The sequence below is a fragment of the Pristiophorus japonicus genome, chromosome 27 (genome assembly GCF_044704955.1).
Source record: "Pristiophorus japonicus isolate sPriJap1 chromosome 27, sPriJap1.hap1, whole genome shotgun sequence".
Classification (NCBI taxonomy): Eukaryota; Metazoa; Chordata; class Chondrichthyes; family Pristiophoridae; genus Pristiophorus; species Pristiophorus japonicus.
In genome coordinates, this window is record NC_092003.1 from 9,773,484 (window position 1) to 9,790,558 (window position 17,075).

At 46.3% G+C, this 17,075-nt stretch overlaps 1 protein-coding gene across 1 annotated transcript in view; it reads left to right on the top strand.

The window, feature by feature from the left end:
• Window positions 1-17,075, top strand: part of LOC139239476 (solute carrier family 22 member 6-A-like) — a 67,437-nt gene that overhangs the window by 31,309 nt on the left and 19,053 nt on the right. The window contains exons 4-5 of the mRNA XM_070868254.1: window positions 8,217-8,385; window positions 11,223-11,346. Coding sequence (XP_070724355.1) covers window positions 8,217-8,385; window positions 11,223-11,346 — 293 coding nt within the window. The remainder of the gene's footprint in view (window positions 1-8,216; window positions 8,386-11,222; window positions 11,347-17,075) is intronic.

Genomic DNA, 17,075 nt, shown 5'->3' on the forward strand with positions numbered 1-17,075 from the left:
GCTCCCCTCCGCACAGGGTGCCCAAAGATCAGGAGTGTGGGACTGAAGTGCAACCAGAATTTCAGGAGCAGCCCCTTTAAATAGTGGAACAGGGGCTGCAACCTCACACATTCAGTAAAAACGTGGAACACGGACTCTTCCAGACCGCAGAAATTGCAGGCGGCCGAGGAGCCCGTGAACCGCCTTAAAAATTTGTTGCACTGGACTGCTCCGTGCACCACCCTCCAGGCCAAGTCCCCGATAAATAGTAGGAGGACTCCCGCGTAGAGTGCACTCCATCGGGGACCCCCCCTCCCTCACACACAGATCATGTGGGTGTCACTGTTGTGGGATCCCTCAGGGGGGGGTAGCCACGGCAGCAGTGGGTGGTGTGTATACACTGTAGTTGTGGGCAGGACCACAATACTGGGTGGGCTCCTTGACCACCATTGTTGTGGGGTGGTGGGCAGGGCCACAACTGGGTGGGCTCCTTGTCCACCAATTGGGATAAGGATCAGGTCATCCCAGGGTTTGCTAGGGAACCTGGAGGGTATTGGCCTCATGCTCCTGGTGTTGGCCCTGGTGGCCAGGAGTTGTAGAGCTAGTCTGGTGCAGGTTGCCATTGGTGGTGGCAGGGCTGCCCATTGACCACTGTCCCTGTAGTGGGCGTGCTCCCACTGGCTGTGTGTGTGTCCTGCAAGGGGCATCACATTCTCTAGCATTATTGTTAAGCATAATAAACTTGCTCTAAACCTTACTGACATCTTCATTCATCTCATTAGTCACATTAGTTAAACCAGTATCACAATTCATGGTTACATTGAATACATTTTCATACTTGCACCATTTAATTGCATCTTTAGCTTTAAAGTCCCTGTAGTCAAATAGTTGAAACTTCCCCTTTAAATTTTTTTGGTCACCAGTCTTCTTTAAGGGAGCCTTCAAATCCGATTGGCTGCTCGGTGTCACATGAGGCTCCTCCAATGCTCTTCATGGTATGGCCGCGCCCATTTTGATTTTAGGTTCTGCTGCTTGTGGTGCGGCAGCCATTTTCTGGCCTTGCTGGAGGTAGCCTGTCCCACAGGTTCGATCCTGGATGTTGGGAATCCATTTCTTTCGTCGATGTTCACCTCTTGGAGTTCTGCCTCGGCCCGGAAAGTGGAGTTTGGATCCTCGGCCCTGGAAATTTCACCGTGGTGCTGTGGAGTCATCGCTGCGCCGTCGAGCTGGACAGTGGACCCTCCGGATGCAGCGATGGATCCATGTTCGAGGTCGATTGACGGAGCCCAGAGGCCTGAGAGCAGCTTCGCTTGGACAAGATGCAGTTGTGGTTGATTGGCGGGATTCATCCAAAGTTCTTGGATGACAAAATGTCACTTGGCTCATCGCAGACTAGCTCGCCCCTGTGTCGCTCTCCATAGAAACTGGGACTCCGTCGACGTCTACTTTCATCGTCCACGGAGAACTTTCGGTGGAGTAGGTATGAGTTCCATACTCTTCTTCCAGGTTTGAGCAACTTCACCTTCCTCTGTGTCGGAGCCCCGGTGATCAGCCAACTCTTCAGAGACGCGGTGAATAAAGCTTTTTCTCCACATCCTTTGAAGGTGCCTTTTCACTCTGCATGCATAGTCTTTGTAGCGACACTGCTGGGCCCTGTGGTTTCCCCCACAGCACCAGCACGGAGCTAGCCGGTTTGCCCCATGTAGCGAACTCAGGGTTGCGGGACTCGGGGCAGCGTTTCTGCCCTTGGAAGTAGCAATGCAGTGCACTGCTCTCGTCGGTTTAGAGTCCCTTAGTGCTTCATTTAAGTGGTCGCCAAAGTCGCACGGTGCAGCCAGTCTCCTTGAGTGTTCCAATCTTTCTACAAAAGCGTCCCAATCTTCCCCTCGATAAATTGCTGAAAGATGCTGAGATTCGACATGCTGAGCTTGTGGTTCGTGACCTCGTATTCCCATCGCCAGTTGTAGTGTATGTAGGCACCTTTCGTAATGACTCCACGAGGCAGGGTATGATACTTAAACTGTGTAGACCTGTAGTCCTTTATTTGCAGCTCCTGAGTGAGGACAACAAGCTGGGAGTTCCTTTTTATATTGTGTTACCTGCAGTGTGCAGGTAACCCTTAGGTGTCCAGCAGCAGCACCCTCTGGTGTACAGGTAAGGTGTGTACAGTGTAAGGGTACATTCAGTATTGCATAACAGTGTTACAGACATCACACAATAAACAGGCGTGCATACATAACAAAAAACTGAACACAATATTCCAGGTGAGGTCTCACCAAGGCCCTGTACAACTGCAGTAAGACCTCCCTGCTCCTATACTCAAATCCCCCAGCTATGAAGGCCAACATGTGATGTGATGCCACCTCAGCCAGCAGCACGGCCCCAGGCAAGACCACCGAGCCCAGAAGCTGGGGGTGTAGGGCCAGAATCGCCGGACGATTGTGCATCTGGTGCTGAGGAGCCCTGATTCTCGCCCGTGGAGCTGCTGGGTGCCTTCTCCACAGATGAGGGTGCGGACTTCGAGGAGCCTGCATCACCAAGCTCCATAATGCAGTCGACACCCATGACATCTAGTGGTTCTGCGGCCATTCTCTCCTCCACGGTAGAGGTACCGGGTCCAAGCACCTTGCCGCAGGGTACCCTAGGTGTCTCCAGGATGGCGCTGACCACGCGGAGGTTGGTTCGACGCAGCAGGTTTGCTCCACGAGCGGCAGATCTGAGCAGCGACATGGTATACTTGTCCAGGAGGAGTGTTGCCATAGGTCAGCAGATCCTACAGACAATGGGGGGCATATCCCAACAGATGGCCAGCATGTCTGCCACCATGAGCGAGTACGTGCCGCGGATGACGGAGGCCCTGGAGTTGATAGCCAGGAACACTGGTGGCAGAGGCCTTCCAGTGGTCCTGGAGTGCGGCACTGGACCCCAAGGTGCCGCAACCCCATTGCCAACGACACATGAGAGCATAGAGGAAGATCTTGCTTCTGGCTCGGAGCACGTTCCCACCTCGGGACCGTCCTCTCCTGTATCCATCCAAACAACAGTTCTGCCGTCATTCCCCCCAATGAAGCAGCGCCTGAGGAGTTCCTCGGCTTGGTGGCTTGGAGTCAGGAAGGGATGGGGAAGGGGTAAAGGTGGGGAGGAGAAGCGGTGGCGGTGTGGGTGGGGGGGGTTGGAAGAAAAGTGAGGTGCATGGCCGCAGGTGTTGTCTTAGTCACAGTATTTTAATGTTGTTGCTGCTATTTTGTTGGGTGATTTGCGGGGAGCACTGTACCTTGTTTTTTTGCATTTGTGTTCTATGTTTATGAAGTGTTGTTGGAAATGTTCAACATTGAATGAATGATATAAAAGTTAGACATTTGTTGTGGGGTGGGGTGGGGGTGGGGTGTGGTGTTTTTTACAGTTATAATTATGATTTCATACAAATGTTCTCATTAAATGTTTTTTTATTTAACATAACCTTTTTGCGCATTGTCTCAGATAGCTGCACCGTTACACACTGGTGATTCCTTAACATGAAAGGGGATCATTAAACTTAACTTGAATCAACTTCAACTTTAACTCTCACCAAGGTAATGCACAGCATCCATGTATGAGCTGCAGACACAGCAGTGTTGCAGCTTTGTAAATACGACCAACGTTATTTCAAACAAACCATCATTTATGAGCTGCTGACGTAGGAGTCTTGCAGCTATATAGCCACCACGGGCCCTTTCCTGCGGTCTAGAGGAGGTCGGGGGCATGGTTATGTTCAGCCATGAACTCATTGAATGGCGGTGCAGGCTCAAAGGGCCAAATGGCCTACTCCTGCACCTATTTTCTATGTTTCTATGTTTCTAACATACCATTTGCCTTCTTCACCACCTGCTGTACCTGCATGCCAACTTTCAATGACTGATGTACCATAACACCCAGGTCTCGTTGCACTTCCCCTTTTCCTAATCTGCCACCATTCAGATAATATTCTGTCTTCGTGTTTTTGCCCCCAAAGTGGATAATCTCACATTTATCCACATTATACCGCATCTGCCCTGCATTTGCCCATCACCTAACCTGTTCAAGTCACCCTGCAGCCTCTTAGCGTCCTCCTCACAGTTCACACTGCCATCCAGCTTAGTGTCATCCGCAAACTTGGAGATATTACACGCAATTCCTTCATCTAAATCATTGATGTATATTGTAAATAGCTGAGGTCCCAGCACTGAGCCCTGCGGCACTCCACTAGTCACTGCCTGCCATTCTGAAAAGGACCCTTTTATTCCGACTCTCTGCTTTTTGTCTGCCAACCAGTTCTCTATCCACGTCAGTACATTCCCCCCAATACCATGTGCCTTAATTTTGCACACCAATCTCTTGTGTGGGACCTTGTCAAAAGCTTTTTGAAAGTCCAAATACACCACATCCACTGGTTCTCCCTTGTCCACTCGACGAGTTACATCCTCAAAATATTCTAGAAGATTTGTCAAGCATGATTTCCCTTTCATAAATCCATGCTGACTTGGACCGATCCTGTCACTGCTTTCCAAATGCGCTGCTATTTCATCTTTAATAATTGATTCCAACATTTTCCCCACTACTGATGTCAGGCTAACCGGTCTATAATTACACGTTTAAAGTCATCCATGATAACTGCTGTACCTTTATTACATGCATCCCTAATTTCTTGTTTGATGCTGTCCCCAACTTTACTACTACGGTTTGGTGGCCTGTACACAACTCCCATTAGCGTTTTCTGCCCTTTGGTATTCCGCAGCTCCACCCATACAGATTCCACATCCTCCAAGCTAATGTCCTTCCTTACTCTTGCGTTAATTTCCTCTTTAACCAGCAACGCTACCCCTCCTCCTTTTCCTTTCTGTCTATCCTTCCTGAATGTTGAATACCTCTGGATGTTGAGTTCCCAGCCTTGGTCACCCTGGAGCCATGTCTCCGTGATGCCAATAATATCATATTCGTTAACTGCTGCCTGCGCAGTTAATTTGTCCACCTTATTACGAATACTCCTCGCATTGAGGCACAGAGCCTTCAGGCTTGTCTTTTTAACACACTTTGTCCCTTTGTTTGCTGTAATGTGGCCCTTTTTGATTTTTGCCTTGGGTTTCTCTGCCCTCCACTTTTACTTTTCTTCTTTCTATCTTTTGCTTCTGCCCCCATTCTACATTCTACTTCCCTCTGTCTCCCTGCATAGGTTCCCATCCCCCTGCCATATTAGTTTAACTCGTCCTCAACAGCACTAGCAAACACTCCCCCTTGGACATTGGTTCCGGTCCTGCCCAGGTGCAGACCGTTCGGTTTGTACTGGTCCCACCTCCCCCAGAACCCAATGTCCCAGGAATTTGAATCTCTCCTTTCTGCACCACTCCTCAAGCCACGTATTCATCTGAGCTATCCTGCAATTCCTACTCTGACTAGCATGTGGCACTAGTAGCAATCCTGAGATTACTACCTTTGAGGTCCAACTTTTTAATTTAACTCCTAGCTCCCTAAATTCAGCTTGTAGGACCTCATCCCGTTTTTTACCTATATCAACTGCTCTATGTGGCAGTAGGTTCCACATTCCAGCCACTATCTGAGTAAAGAGGTTTCTCCTGAATTCCTTATTGGATTTTTTTTTTTTTTTTTAAACAGTCCCTAGTTTTGGACTCCCCCACACTTAGGCCTGGATAGTAACAGGGGCGGGTTACGTAGGTGGGGCGAGGTGGGGTGGTGGTGGGGGAGTTTTGGACAAGAAACCTGGAAGTCTGGGTTTCCCTGCATACTATGGGGTTACAGCATGTGTATTTTGGCTCTGACAGGTTCCCATCCCGGAAGTCAGCCTGATTGACAGGCTTCGCTTGCAGTTGGGCAGGGAGCACTCCGGAGAAGGCCGCAGAACCAAGTAGGTCCGATCCCTGATCGGGGGGGTTTGATCCCCAAGGCCTGGGAAATCTGGACGGCCACTGTAAAACCTGCAAAGCAAGTTATCAGGGGCAGGCAGCCTCATTAAAATATTTATATTGCCGATGATCCTAGAATTTTGCCCAGTTTAACCCCCTCACCCGTACCCCACGTAATCTCACGTGCTCTCTCATGTTGAAATTCCCTCCTTAATGTTGGTTGAGCATCATCTGCAAGAGTAAAGACCAGTGCAAAGCATTCGATTAGCAACTCTGTCATACACTGAGAGTCCTTTCTAACCTGTCCTTGAGCATCTTTCAATGGCCCAATACAGTCTTGGATGGTCCTCTGACTATTGGAGCAGCTGATATAGCTTTTCCCATTACTACTACAGTTGTCCAAACCTTTCAACTGATTTAATAGCCGTCTTATTTTGCTTTAACTGTTCACAGTACTAATCTTTGTTTTGCTGGGTAGTATATACTTTTAATTTATAAAAAGCATTTTTGTTTGCGTTTTATTTGTCTTTGCAAATGCCCATTCAGCTGCATTGCCTCTTTCTAACCATAAGCCTAACAACTTTGGGGACGTACATAGCTTCTATGCATTTTAGTTTGCTCTTAAAAACCTGCCATTTATATTCAGGTTTCACACATGTCGAATGACCAGGTTCTGAAGAGCACCTGGAGCTCAGGGTACCATAACTGAGGAAGGAATCAATTCCTTCAGAAGTGAAGGATGAGAGGGGAAAAAATGAGCTGAACAAAAACAAAAACAAAAAGACAAGTGAGTGTTGTGGGTGCAGAATGGGCCATGGAGTGCAGAAATCAGCCAAGGTCGCTAAAAAGTGGCTGACTGAGTGTGTGCATGGGCATCAGATGAAGACTGGATTAAGCTCACACATGATGTCCCACAAAATCAACTAACTTACCAATGTTCACTGTCAAGATCACACATAAAGATTGACCATTTGGGTGAAGTAACAGAGGGTTTCCCCAGCATGTGTGAGCACCTTCAGGACAGAACTTGTGCTATTACTGTTTCTTATTCACACTGAAACACCTGATAGAATAGATAAGGGAGAACCAATGGATGTCGTGTATTTGGATTTTCAGAAGGTCTTTGATAAAGTCCCACATAAGAGTTAGTGTTCAAAATTAAAGCACATAGGATTGGGGGTAACGTATTGGCATCGATTGAAAATTGGTTATCTGACAGGAAACAGAGAATAGGAATAAACGGGTCATTTTCGGGGTGGAGGACAATGACTAGTGGGGTACCACAGGGATCAGTGCTTGGGCCCCAGCTATTCACAATATATATAAATGATTTGGATGAAGGAACCAAATGTAACATTTCCAAGTTTGCTGATGACACAAAACTAGGTGGGATTGTGAGTTGTGAGGAGGATGCAAAGACGCTGCAAGGTGATTTAGATCGGTTGAGTGAGTGGGCAAACACATGGTAGATGAAGTATAACGTGGATAAATGTGAAGCTATCCACTTTGGTAGGAAAAACATAAGGACAAAATATTATTTAAATGGTGATGGCTTGGGAAGTGTCGATGTACAGAGGGACCTGGGTGTCCTTGTACACCAGTCATTGAAAGCAAACATGCAGGTGCAGCAAGCAGTTAGGAAGGCAAATGGTATGTTGGCCTTCATTGCAAGAGGATTTGAGTACAGGAGCAAGGATGTCTTACTACAGTTATACAGGGCCTTGGTGAGACCGCACCTGGAGTATTGTGTGCAGTTTTGGTCTCCTTACCCAAGAAAGGATATACTTGCCATAGAGGGAGTGCAGCGAAGGTTCACCAGACTGATTCCTGGGATGGCAGGACTGTTGTATGAGGAGAGATTGGGTCGACTAGGCCTGTATTCACTAGAGTTTAGGGGATCTCATTGAAACGTATAAAATTCTGACTGGGTTGGATAGACTGGATGCGGGGAGAATGTTTCCCCGGGCTGGGAAGTGTAGAACAAGGGACCACAGTCTCAGGATACGGGGTAGGAAATTTAGGATCGAGATGAGGAGAAATTATTTCACTCAGAGGGTGGTGAACCTGTGGAATTCTCTACCACAGAAGGTTGTGGAGGCCAAGTCACTGAATATATTTAAGAGGGAGATAGATAGATTTCTAGAAACAAATGGCATCAAGGGGTATGGGGAAAAAGCGGGAATATGGTGCTGAGATAGAGGATCAGCCATGATCATATTGAATGGCGGTGCTGACTTGAAGGGCCGAATGGCCTACTACTGCTCCTATTTTCTATGTTTCTATATAGTTTCCATTAAAAGAACATGGCTCAATATCAACAGTTTCCTTTAGTATCTTTATCTTTCTTTTATTTCCCCCCAGCTGTTGAATGGATCCCAACTAAAATCCGAACCTCTGTTGTAACTGTTATGAATTACTCTTATACCGTGGGTCAACTAGTGCTGGCTGGCATAGCGTACGGAATTCGAGATTGGCGTTGGCTTCAGTTTGCAGTATCTGCGCCATTTTTCATCATTTTCCTCTACTCGTGGTAAAGTCAGATATAAATTATCTCTTTATACAGAATTGTAGCAATAATTATCTATCTATATTACAACTGCATCTCTTGTGATTTTGCTCATAGTGAGTTGACAGATATGTTGTTTTAAATGAGATGTTCCGCACAATCTGCATATGTATATATATCTGATTAAAAATCTCATTTGTGCATGCTCTTCCTGTCTAAAATTCTTACTTCTTGTTGTCATGATTTTTGGTCACACTTTAATATCAACTTTTAACATTAAAACTTTGTTAAGGAACCAATCAAATCATTCAAAATTTCAAAAAACTATTATCCTCCACTTTTCCTCAGGAATTCATAATGTCCAAAAAGTTTTAAACATTTATTTTTAAAATTAACTATTTATTTCACAATAGCATGATTACATTTATCTTGTGAGGTAGAGCTGGGTGTCATCAGAGTACATGTGGAACCTGATTTTATGTTTTCAGATCATGTTGCAGCATGTAGATGTGAGATAGGAAGGGATGAACGATAGTTCCTTGAGAGACTCCAAAGGTAATGGTGCGGGAGTGGGAAAAGAAGCCCTGGCTAGATAAGAATGAAACCAGGCGAGGGCAGTTCCACTCAGCTGGACAACAGAGGAGGGACATTGGAGGAGGACGGTGTGGTCAACCGTGTCAAAAGTTGCAGACAGGCTGAGAAAGATGCTGAAGGATAGTGCACCACAGTTATTTGTAACTGATTGGGGCCATTTGGAAATGTGATTGGAGAGCTTCAAACAAGGAGTTGCAGAAGGTTTGGGAGGTGATGTTCAAGGACTTTGGAGAAGAAATGAAGGTTGGAGATAAAATGGTAGTTTGTAAGTACAGAGGGGTCAAAGATGCGAGTTTGGGCTAGGGCAGGGGCAATCCTCGGGGAAGTTTGACCCAGTGGGCTAGGGGAAGGAAGAGATGCGGCACAGGCAGCTGAACGGATTATCTCAATCTTAGAGACAAAGAAGTCCTCGCACTTGCAATTGTAAGTGAGGGTGGAGAAGGCAGGGGAGAAGGATTTAAGATGACGTTTGGTGGTGGAGAACAGATGCTGGATACAGAGATGAGATACAGACGTAGAAGTAGAAATAAGATGGTGACAGATACAGGTAGGAGACACACCACGTAGCACCCCAGTCATACCTAGCACAAAGGAAGATGGTTGTGGTTGTTGGATGTCAATTATCCCAGCCCCAGGACAACACTGTAGGAGTTACTCAGGGCAGTGTCCCAGGCCCAATCATTTTCAACTGCTTCATCAATGACCTACCCTCCATCATAAAGTCAGAAATGGGGATGTTCGCTAATGATTTCAGTGTTCAGCTCCATTCGCAACTGCTGAGAAAATGAAGCAGTCCATGCCCACCTGCAGCAAGACCTGGACAACATTCAGGCATGGGCTGATACGTTGCAAGTTACATTTGCGCCACATAAGTGCCAGGCAATGACCATCTCCAACAAGCGAGAGTCTAACGACATCTCCATGATATTCAACGGCATTACCATTGCCGAATCCCACACCATCAACATCCTGGAGGTCACCATTGACCAGAAACTTAATTGGTCTAGCCACATAAATTCTGTGGCAACAAAAGTGGGTAAGAGGCTGTGTATTCTGCGATGAGTGTCTCACCTCCTGACTCCCCAAAGCCTTTCCACCATCTACAAGGCATAAGTCAGGAGTGTGATGGAATACTTTCCACTTACTTGGATGAGTACAGCTCCAACAACACTCAAGAAGCTCGGCACCATCCAGGATAAAGCAGCTTGCTTGATTGGCATCCCATCCACCACCTTCAACATTCACTCCCTCCATCACTGCGCACTGTGCCTGCAGTCTGTACCATCTATAAGATGTACTGCAGCAATTCACAACGGCACGTTTAGCAGCATCCCCCAAATCCGCGATCTCTACCATCTAGAAGGACAAGGGCAGCAGGCGAATGGGAGCAACATCACTTGCAAGTTCCCCTCCAAGTCACGCACCAACCTGACCTGGAAATATATCGGCGTTCCTTCATCGTCGCTGGGTCAAAATCCTGGAACACCCTCCCTAACAGTGGGAGTACCTTCACCACCCGGACTGCAGCGGTTCAAGAAGGCGGCTCAGCACCACCTTCTCAAGGGGCGATTAGGGATGGGCAATAAATGCTGGGCCTTGTCAGCAACGCTCACGTCCCGGAATGGATTTTTAAAAAAAGGCACTATATGAAAAGTGTTTCAGTTAAATCATACTTCAGACATCACAGGTAATATTTAGTTTTCTCTCACTTGCTGTGACCAATCCCAATGGGTGATTTTCCATATTAAAAGTCTTGCATACAGTGCATGTTTCCTGCACACAATAACCTTACTTACTGTGCCATGATTTTTCAGTCACACTTTTGCTTTCAACATTGTTAATTGGTTCAGAGTAAAGAAGCAGTAATTCCGAACCGAAGAGGTAGGAAATGTACAAATCAGTGGCTGGAAAACTTATGAGAAACTATGAAGGACTTACTGAAACAACCTTTCCTGAATGACCAGTCTTGCGAATCTACCGAAAATAAAAACAATAAAAAATAAATTAAAATGAACCAATCAAAATGATTATACATTAATACAGAGATTAAGTTTGATTCTGGATTAACACACTCCCAATATTGTTCTGCTGATATTAAAAACAGAAAATGCTCGAAATATCAGCAGGTCAGTCAGCATCTGTGGAGAGAAGCAGAGTTAACGTTTCAGATCGATGACCCTTTGTCAGAACTGGCAAAAGTTCTGATGAATTATCCCAAGGTTTCCTGGGAGTGCTTTTATTGCTAAGTATTGTGATCATTCTCACAGGTGGTTCCCAGAGTCTGCTCGTTGGCTTATTCTAAATGACAAGGCTGATGTAGCTCTGAAACAGCTCAAGAGGGTCGCAAAACTGAACGGCAAAGAGGCAGAAGGGGAAAAACTCACCATTGCAGTAAGTGCTGATGTTAAAAAATGTTTTTCACTTACTCTCCCCACTTGGTACACCATAGAACTGCTATTTTTAACCTCTTTACACAGTGAAGGTATGACACATTTCTTTCTTTGCTTCCCCTCTGAAGACACCACGCCTCATTTGGGGCGGTAACCCAGGCGGAGTGGTAATTTTAGTACCTTGAAAAAGTTTGCGCCTCCCGCCCAGAAATTCGTCAGAATCGGTCGAAGGGGCGCTAAATCTGACGTTGCCCACCAGAGCTGGGGGGAGGCTAACGAAAATGCCGCGCTAAATTTAGCCGAAACATTGCGTATACGCCGAACTCCGATTCAGATCCCGGGAAAAACCGAGTCTTCAAGGCGTGGCATAGTAATACACCTATTAAAGTTTTCAAGATCACTTTTTCACAAGCTGAACTTTTATTTCTGCCGCTGCAAACTCGGAGGCTCACCACCGTGCTGTGTGTAAACATTACACTGACTGTGACCTCCGACAGAAGCAATTCCGCATCCATTTAAGTAGCTACCGCTAAATAAGCTGGCCGCACCTAATTTTCTGACCTGGATGCAACCGTGACCAGGAATACGTCATGATCGGAGCGATCATCAGCAGCCAGGCGCTACTGGTTTGCGCCCCCGGTGAACCTCTATTGGATTTTCGGTCAGAGTACTAAAAGCTGCGCTCCTGGTCGGCATCCCATTAATGCCCCCTCTAGCTGCTAACTGAGGTGTTAAGACAACCGAAAATCCAGCCCATCAGAGTTTTAAAGTCAGACATATTAACTAGAGAGAAAGAGAGGCAGTCATTTCACACTGGTTTCTTCTGACTGGGAGCCAGGAATTTACAAGCACTGAAGGGGAAACTCCGTCGCCTTATGTTTGGTGACTGTGTTAAAGGGACTGCTGCCAAGTTAAAATTAGATAAAAATGACTTTTTTTGTCACACATTCAGTGGAATAGCTCAATTACTGCATCTTGATCTCCTCCAGATCCTTCGATGGAAACAATGAAAATCTTGCTTCATTTAATCCTTCAAAGACATCTGTAACAAGTATGACCAACAGCTTTTCCCTTACGGTTGATGGCATCACTCTTAGTTCTTCTACATTTATGAACATTATTGGCCTCACTCGCCTCTGACCTCATACCTCCTCCATTGCTAAACCTTCCTCAAAGAAGCAGTGTATTCTCTTTTGTGCCAAACATTTCTCTTTTCCCTAAACAATTCTAACAATCAAGCCCAAATACTTCTAAAGCTAGAATACCATTCTCATATTAGGACGGTTCTCTGAACACCTCTATCCTCCTCCTCCACATGATACAAGAAAAAGCTTGTCATTTGATATGAAATTCTTTACCTCTTGCCTCCTCTTATCTCCCCATTTTATTGCTTCATTGAACGTCCCTCTCTTGTTCCTTATAAGCTGGAAAGATACCCTACATACTCTTCATCCTCGCCGCACTCTCATTGTTTTGAAAAGTCTCCTATTGTAACTAATTCTTTTCTGGAGCCTCATTACTGTGGAACTTCTAAACTCTTTTTTCCCCACCCTACTTCAGGTTTCTAAAACTGAGGTCCGGAGTCGCCTAGCACTGTTTCCTGATTTATTTAATCTCTTTTATTTTATTCCACCATGGCAGTGTCCTACACAATAGGCCTTGGACTTTCACCCAAATTCTTCAATTTCTTTAAAAATTCTTTAAAAAAACCTTGATGTAGAACTCATTGAGTTCTTATTATCTCGGAAAAACACTGAGCCAATTTCCATCTTTACGTGTTACGTGTAGCTCTGTTCTAATTTGGTTAGCGCTGCCTGAATTTTAAGTGCAAGCTGGTACTCAATTCTCCATTATCAACTCATATGCAATAAGGGAGGGTTGTTAAGGGTAGTGCGGTTGATGTCATGTAGGTAGACTATAAAAAGGCATTTAACAAAGTGCCACATAATAAACGCAGGTCGGGGCCACCACGCTGCTCCCCGACCTGCATGAGAATACCAGTGGCAGGTCGGGGCCATAAAAGGGCCCTGGGAGTAGCGTGGCGGCATACCACTTCAGAGAGCAGCGCGAGCTGGTGCAGGAGGGTGACGGCAGTGAAGAGGGCGACTGGATTGGACGCCACCATAATCCAGGTTGGTGATTAGAACATGGGCAGGTACAGCAAGAGCTGCGAGGTCGGGGTGAAGGTGCGGCGAATGATCGTGGAGCGACTTGATCAGGGCCAGGAGAGGCGTGGGTTTGGGGCCCAGAAGAGCCAAGGGCCCAGGGGCAGCACGGGCCCAGCCCAGACTGCGATATCTGTGCGCACTAGGTCCGTGCAGCAGAGCTGGTCTCCAGTCGTCTTGGTTAATCCTTGCTACTGGACCAAGACCTGGCTCTGTCAAGCCCGTGTGATGGCTGGTGTGCAACGGCCACCCCACGTTAAAAAAATCCACGCACAGGCATCTTCCACCCTTCAACACTTAATACAGGATCTGGAATATCAGGTCCCTCATTGAAACACCGGTGAACTCATCCCTTTTTGGTGTGGAAGCAAGTCACCGCGATACGAGGGACTGCCTAAGAAGAAGAAGACATAATAGACTTCTAAGAAAAATTAAAGTCCATGGGATTAAAGGGATAATGGCAGCGTGGATATGAAATTGGCTAAGGGATAGAAACATAGAATAGCGGTGAACAGTTGTTTTATAGACTGGAAGCAAGTATAGAGTGGTATTCCTCAGGGACCACTGCTCTTTTTGATATATGTTAATGACCTGGACTTGGGTATACAGGATATAATTTTCAAGTTGCAAATTGCATGAAACTTGGAAATTTAGTAAAAAATGAGGAGGATTATAACAGACTTCAGGAAGACATAGACTGGTGAAATGAGCAGACACATGGCAGATTAAATTTAACAGAGATGTGTGAGGTATTACATTTTGGTAGGAAGAATGACGAGAGGCAATATAAACTACATGGTACAATTTTAAATGGGGGCAGGGAGAGAGAGACTTGGGGTGTATCTATACAAATCTTTGAAGGGGGCAGGATAAGTTGCAACAGTGTTAAAAAAAAGCATATGGGATCTTTGGCTTTATTAATAGAGGCATAGGGGCCGAAATTGCTCCGCGTTGGGTTTGGGGCAGTCAATTTAAATTAGATGTTTTTTTTGCTAATGGATGTCTGTTTGTTTGTTCACGTGGCATTTGCAAGGCGCGACGCTTACCCACTGCGCTCAACACAGCAGCGTGGCGCTGATGACATCAGCACGACGCGGTCGTGCTACGTGACGCTTACCTGTCACAATGGCCCCTCCTTCTTTTAAAGGAGCGGGCCGCTGCGAACTCTGCAGCCTCTTTAGTGGCACCCACTGGGCCACCAGGTTGGGTGTCGGCCAGGCCAGCAGCCTGGTATCCAAGAAGGGGTGCCGGTCTGCATGTTGGCAGCCCAGCCACACCAGCAGCCGCCATTGTTGAGCCGTCTGAAAAGTCGGCCGACAGAAAAAAGATGCCGGCCGCCGTCCTGCCACCTCCCCTTTAAGGACGGACAGGGCACCACAGCCCCCACAGCTCCTCGCACAGAGAAGCTGTCAATGGCATTTCCCCCGAGGGGAGCAAAGGGGCCAGTGTGCTAATCGCTGGGAGCAAACTACTTTTCACCGGCAGAGCAATTCCGGGGGAGGGCGCTCTGGCCGCAGCGCCCGGGCGAAAACCCTTTAGCACATTCCAGAGGCTCTAATGGGCCTTTCTGAGAGGGGCAATTTTGGCCCCAAAACCAAGGAAGTTACGTTAAATCTTTATAAAACACTGGTTAGGCTTCAGCTGGAGTATTGTATTCAATCTGGGCACCACATTTTAGTAAGGATGTCAAGGCCTTAGAGAGGGTGCAGAAGAGATTTATTGGAATGGTACCAGGGATGAGGGACTTCAGTTATGTGGAGAGCATGGAGAAGCTGAGAGCGGAGAAAGTTAAGGGGAGATTTGATAGAGGTACTCAAAGCCATAGAGTAAATATGGAGAAACTGTTTCCAGTGGCGAAAGGGTCAGTAACCAGAGGACACAGAGTTAAGATGATCGGCAAAATAACAAGAGTTGACATGAGGAATTTATTTTATATGTAACAAGTTGCTGTGATCTAGAATGCACTGCCTGAATGGGTGATGGAAGCAGATTCAATACTAACTTTCAAAAGTGAATTGGATAATTACTTGAAGGGAAAAAAATAACAGAGCTGTGAGAAAAGAGCAGGGCAGTGGGACTAATTGGATAGCTCTTTCAAAGAGCCTGCTCTAGTACAATGGGCCAAATGGCCTCCTTCGGTGCTGTCTCATTCTATGATTCTATTCACAACTCCAGGTACATACTTAGACAGGACTAGGGGTGGCACTAGAGACAGGAGCTGTGTTTTAGTGACTTTTAAACAGATGGGAACAGTTAAAGGGGAGTGTCTGAATGAGGAGTCCAAATACCAGAAGGCTTTTGGAATGCCTTAAAGGATATCTCAACCCATCAGCAATCTTTGCCAGGGCTGAACGGTAAGTTCTGCAGACAAGTGACACGGTGGCCCAGCGTCCAGCCCTTTGTTTAAAGGCTACTTAAGTTGAGGTGGTGTTTGTGAAGATGGATGCCCTCTGAGCTTCTCATACATCAGCACAGTATTGTACTGGCAAGAATGGGTAGCAAGATTTCAGACTACAGCTGACTGGGACTGTCCATGCAAGTGCAAATCTTTTGTTGCAGGGTAGCCTCAGGTCTCATTACAGCAGATGGCACAGCTCGACATCTGCTACTGGCCCAGGCGCTGAGAAAAATGATTCCCACAGTCATTCCCAGGTGGTTTTGACAGAAACTACTGACCAATGTCCTAGGGGGAGTGTTTGCTAGTGCTGTTGGAGAGGGGTTAAACTAATATGGCAGGGGGATGGGAACCTATGCAGGGAGACAGAGGGAAGTAGAATGAGGGCAGATGCAAAAGATAGAAAGAAGAAAAGTAAAAGTGGAGGTCAAAGAAACCCAAGGCAAAAATCAAAAAGGGCCACATTACAGCAAAATTCTAAAGGAGAAAAGTGTGTTAAAAAGACAAGCCTGAAGGCTCTGTGCCTCAATGCGAGGAGTATTCGTTATAAGGTGGACGAATTAACTGCGCAGGCAGCAATTAATGAATATGATATAATTGGCATCACGGAGACATGGCTCCAGGGTGACCAAGGCTGGGAGCTCAACATTCAGGGGTATTCAACATTCAGGAAGGATAGACAGAAAGGAAAAGGAGGTGGGGTAGCATTGCTGGTTAAAGAGGAAATTAACACAATAGTAAGGAAGGACATTAGCTTGGAGGATGTGGAATCTGTATGGGTGGAGCTGCAGCATACCAAAGAGCAGAAAACACTAGTGCGACTTGTGTACAGACCACCAAATAGTAGTAGTAAAATTGGAGACAGCATCAAACAAGAAATTAGGGATGCATGCAATAAAGGTACAGCAGTTATCATGAGCGACTTTAATCTACATATAGATTGGGCTAACCAAACTGGTAGCAGGATTTCCTGCAGTGTATTAGGGATGGTTTTCTAGACCAATATGTCGAGGAACCAACGAGAGGGCTGGCCATGCTAGACTGGGTGATGTGTAATGAGAAATTAGCAAGCTTGTTGTGCGAGGCCCCTTGGGGAAGAGTGACCATAATATGGTAGAATTCTTTATTAAGATGGAGAGTGACACAGTTAGTTCAGAGACTTGGGTCCTG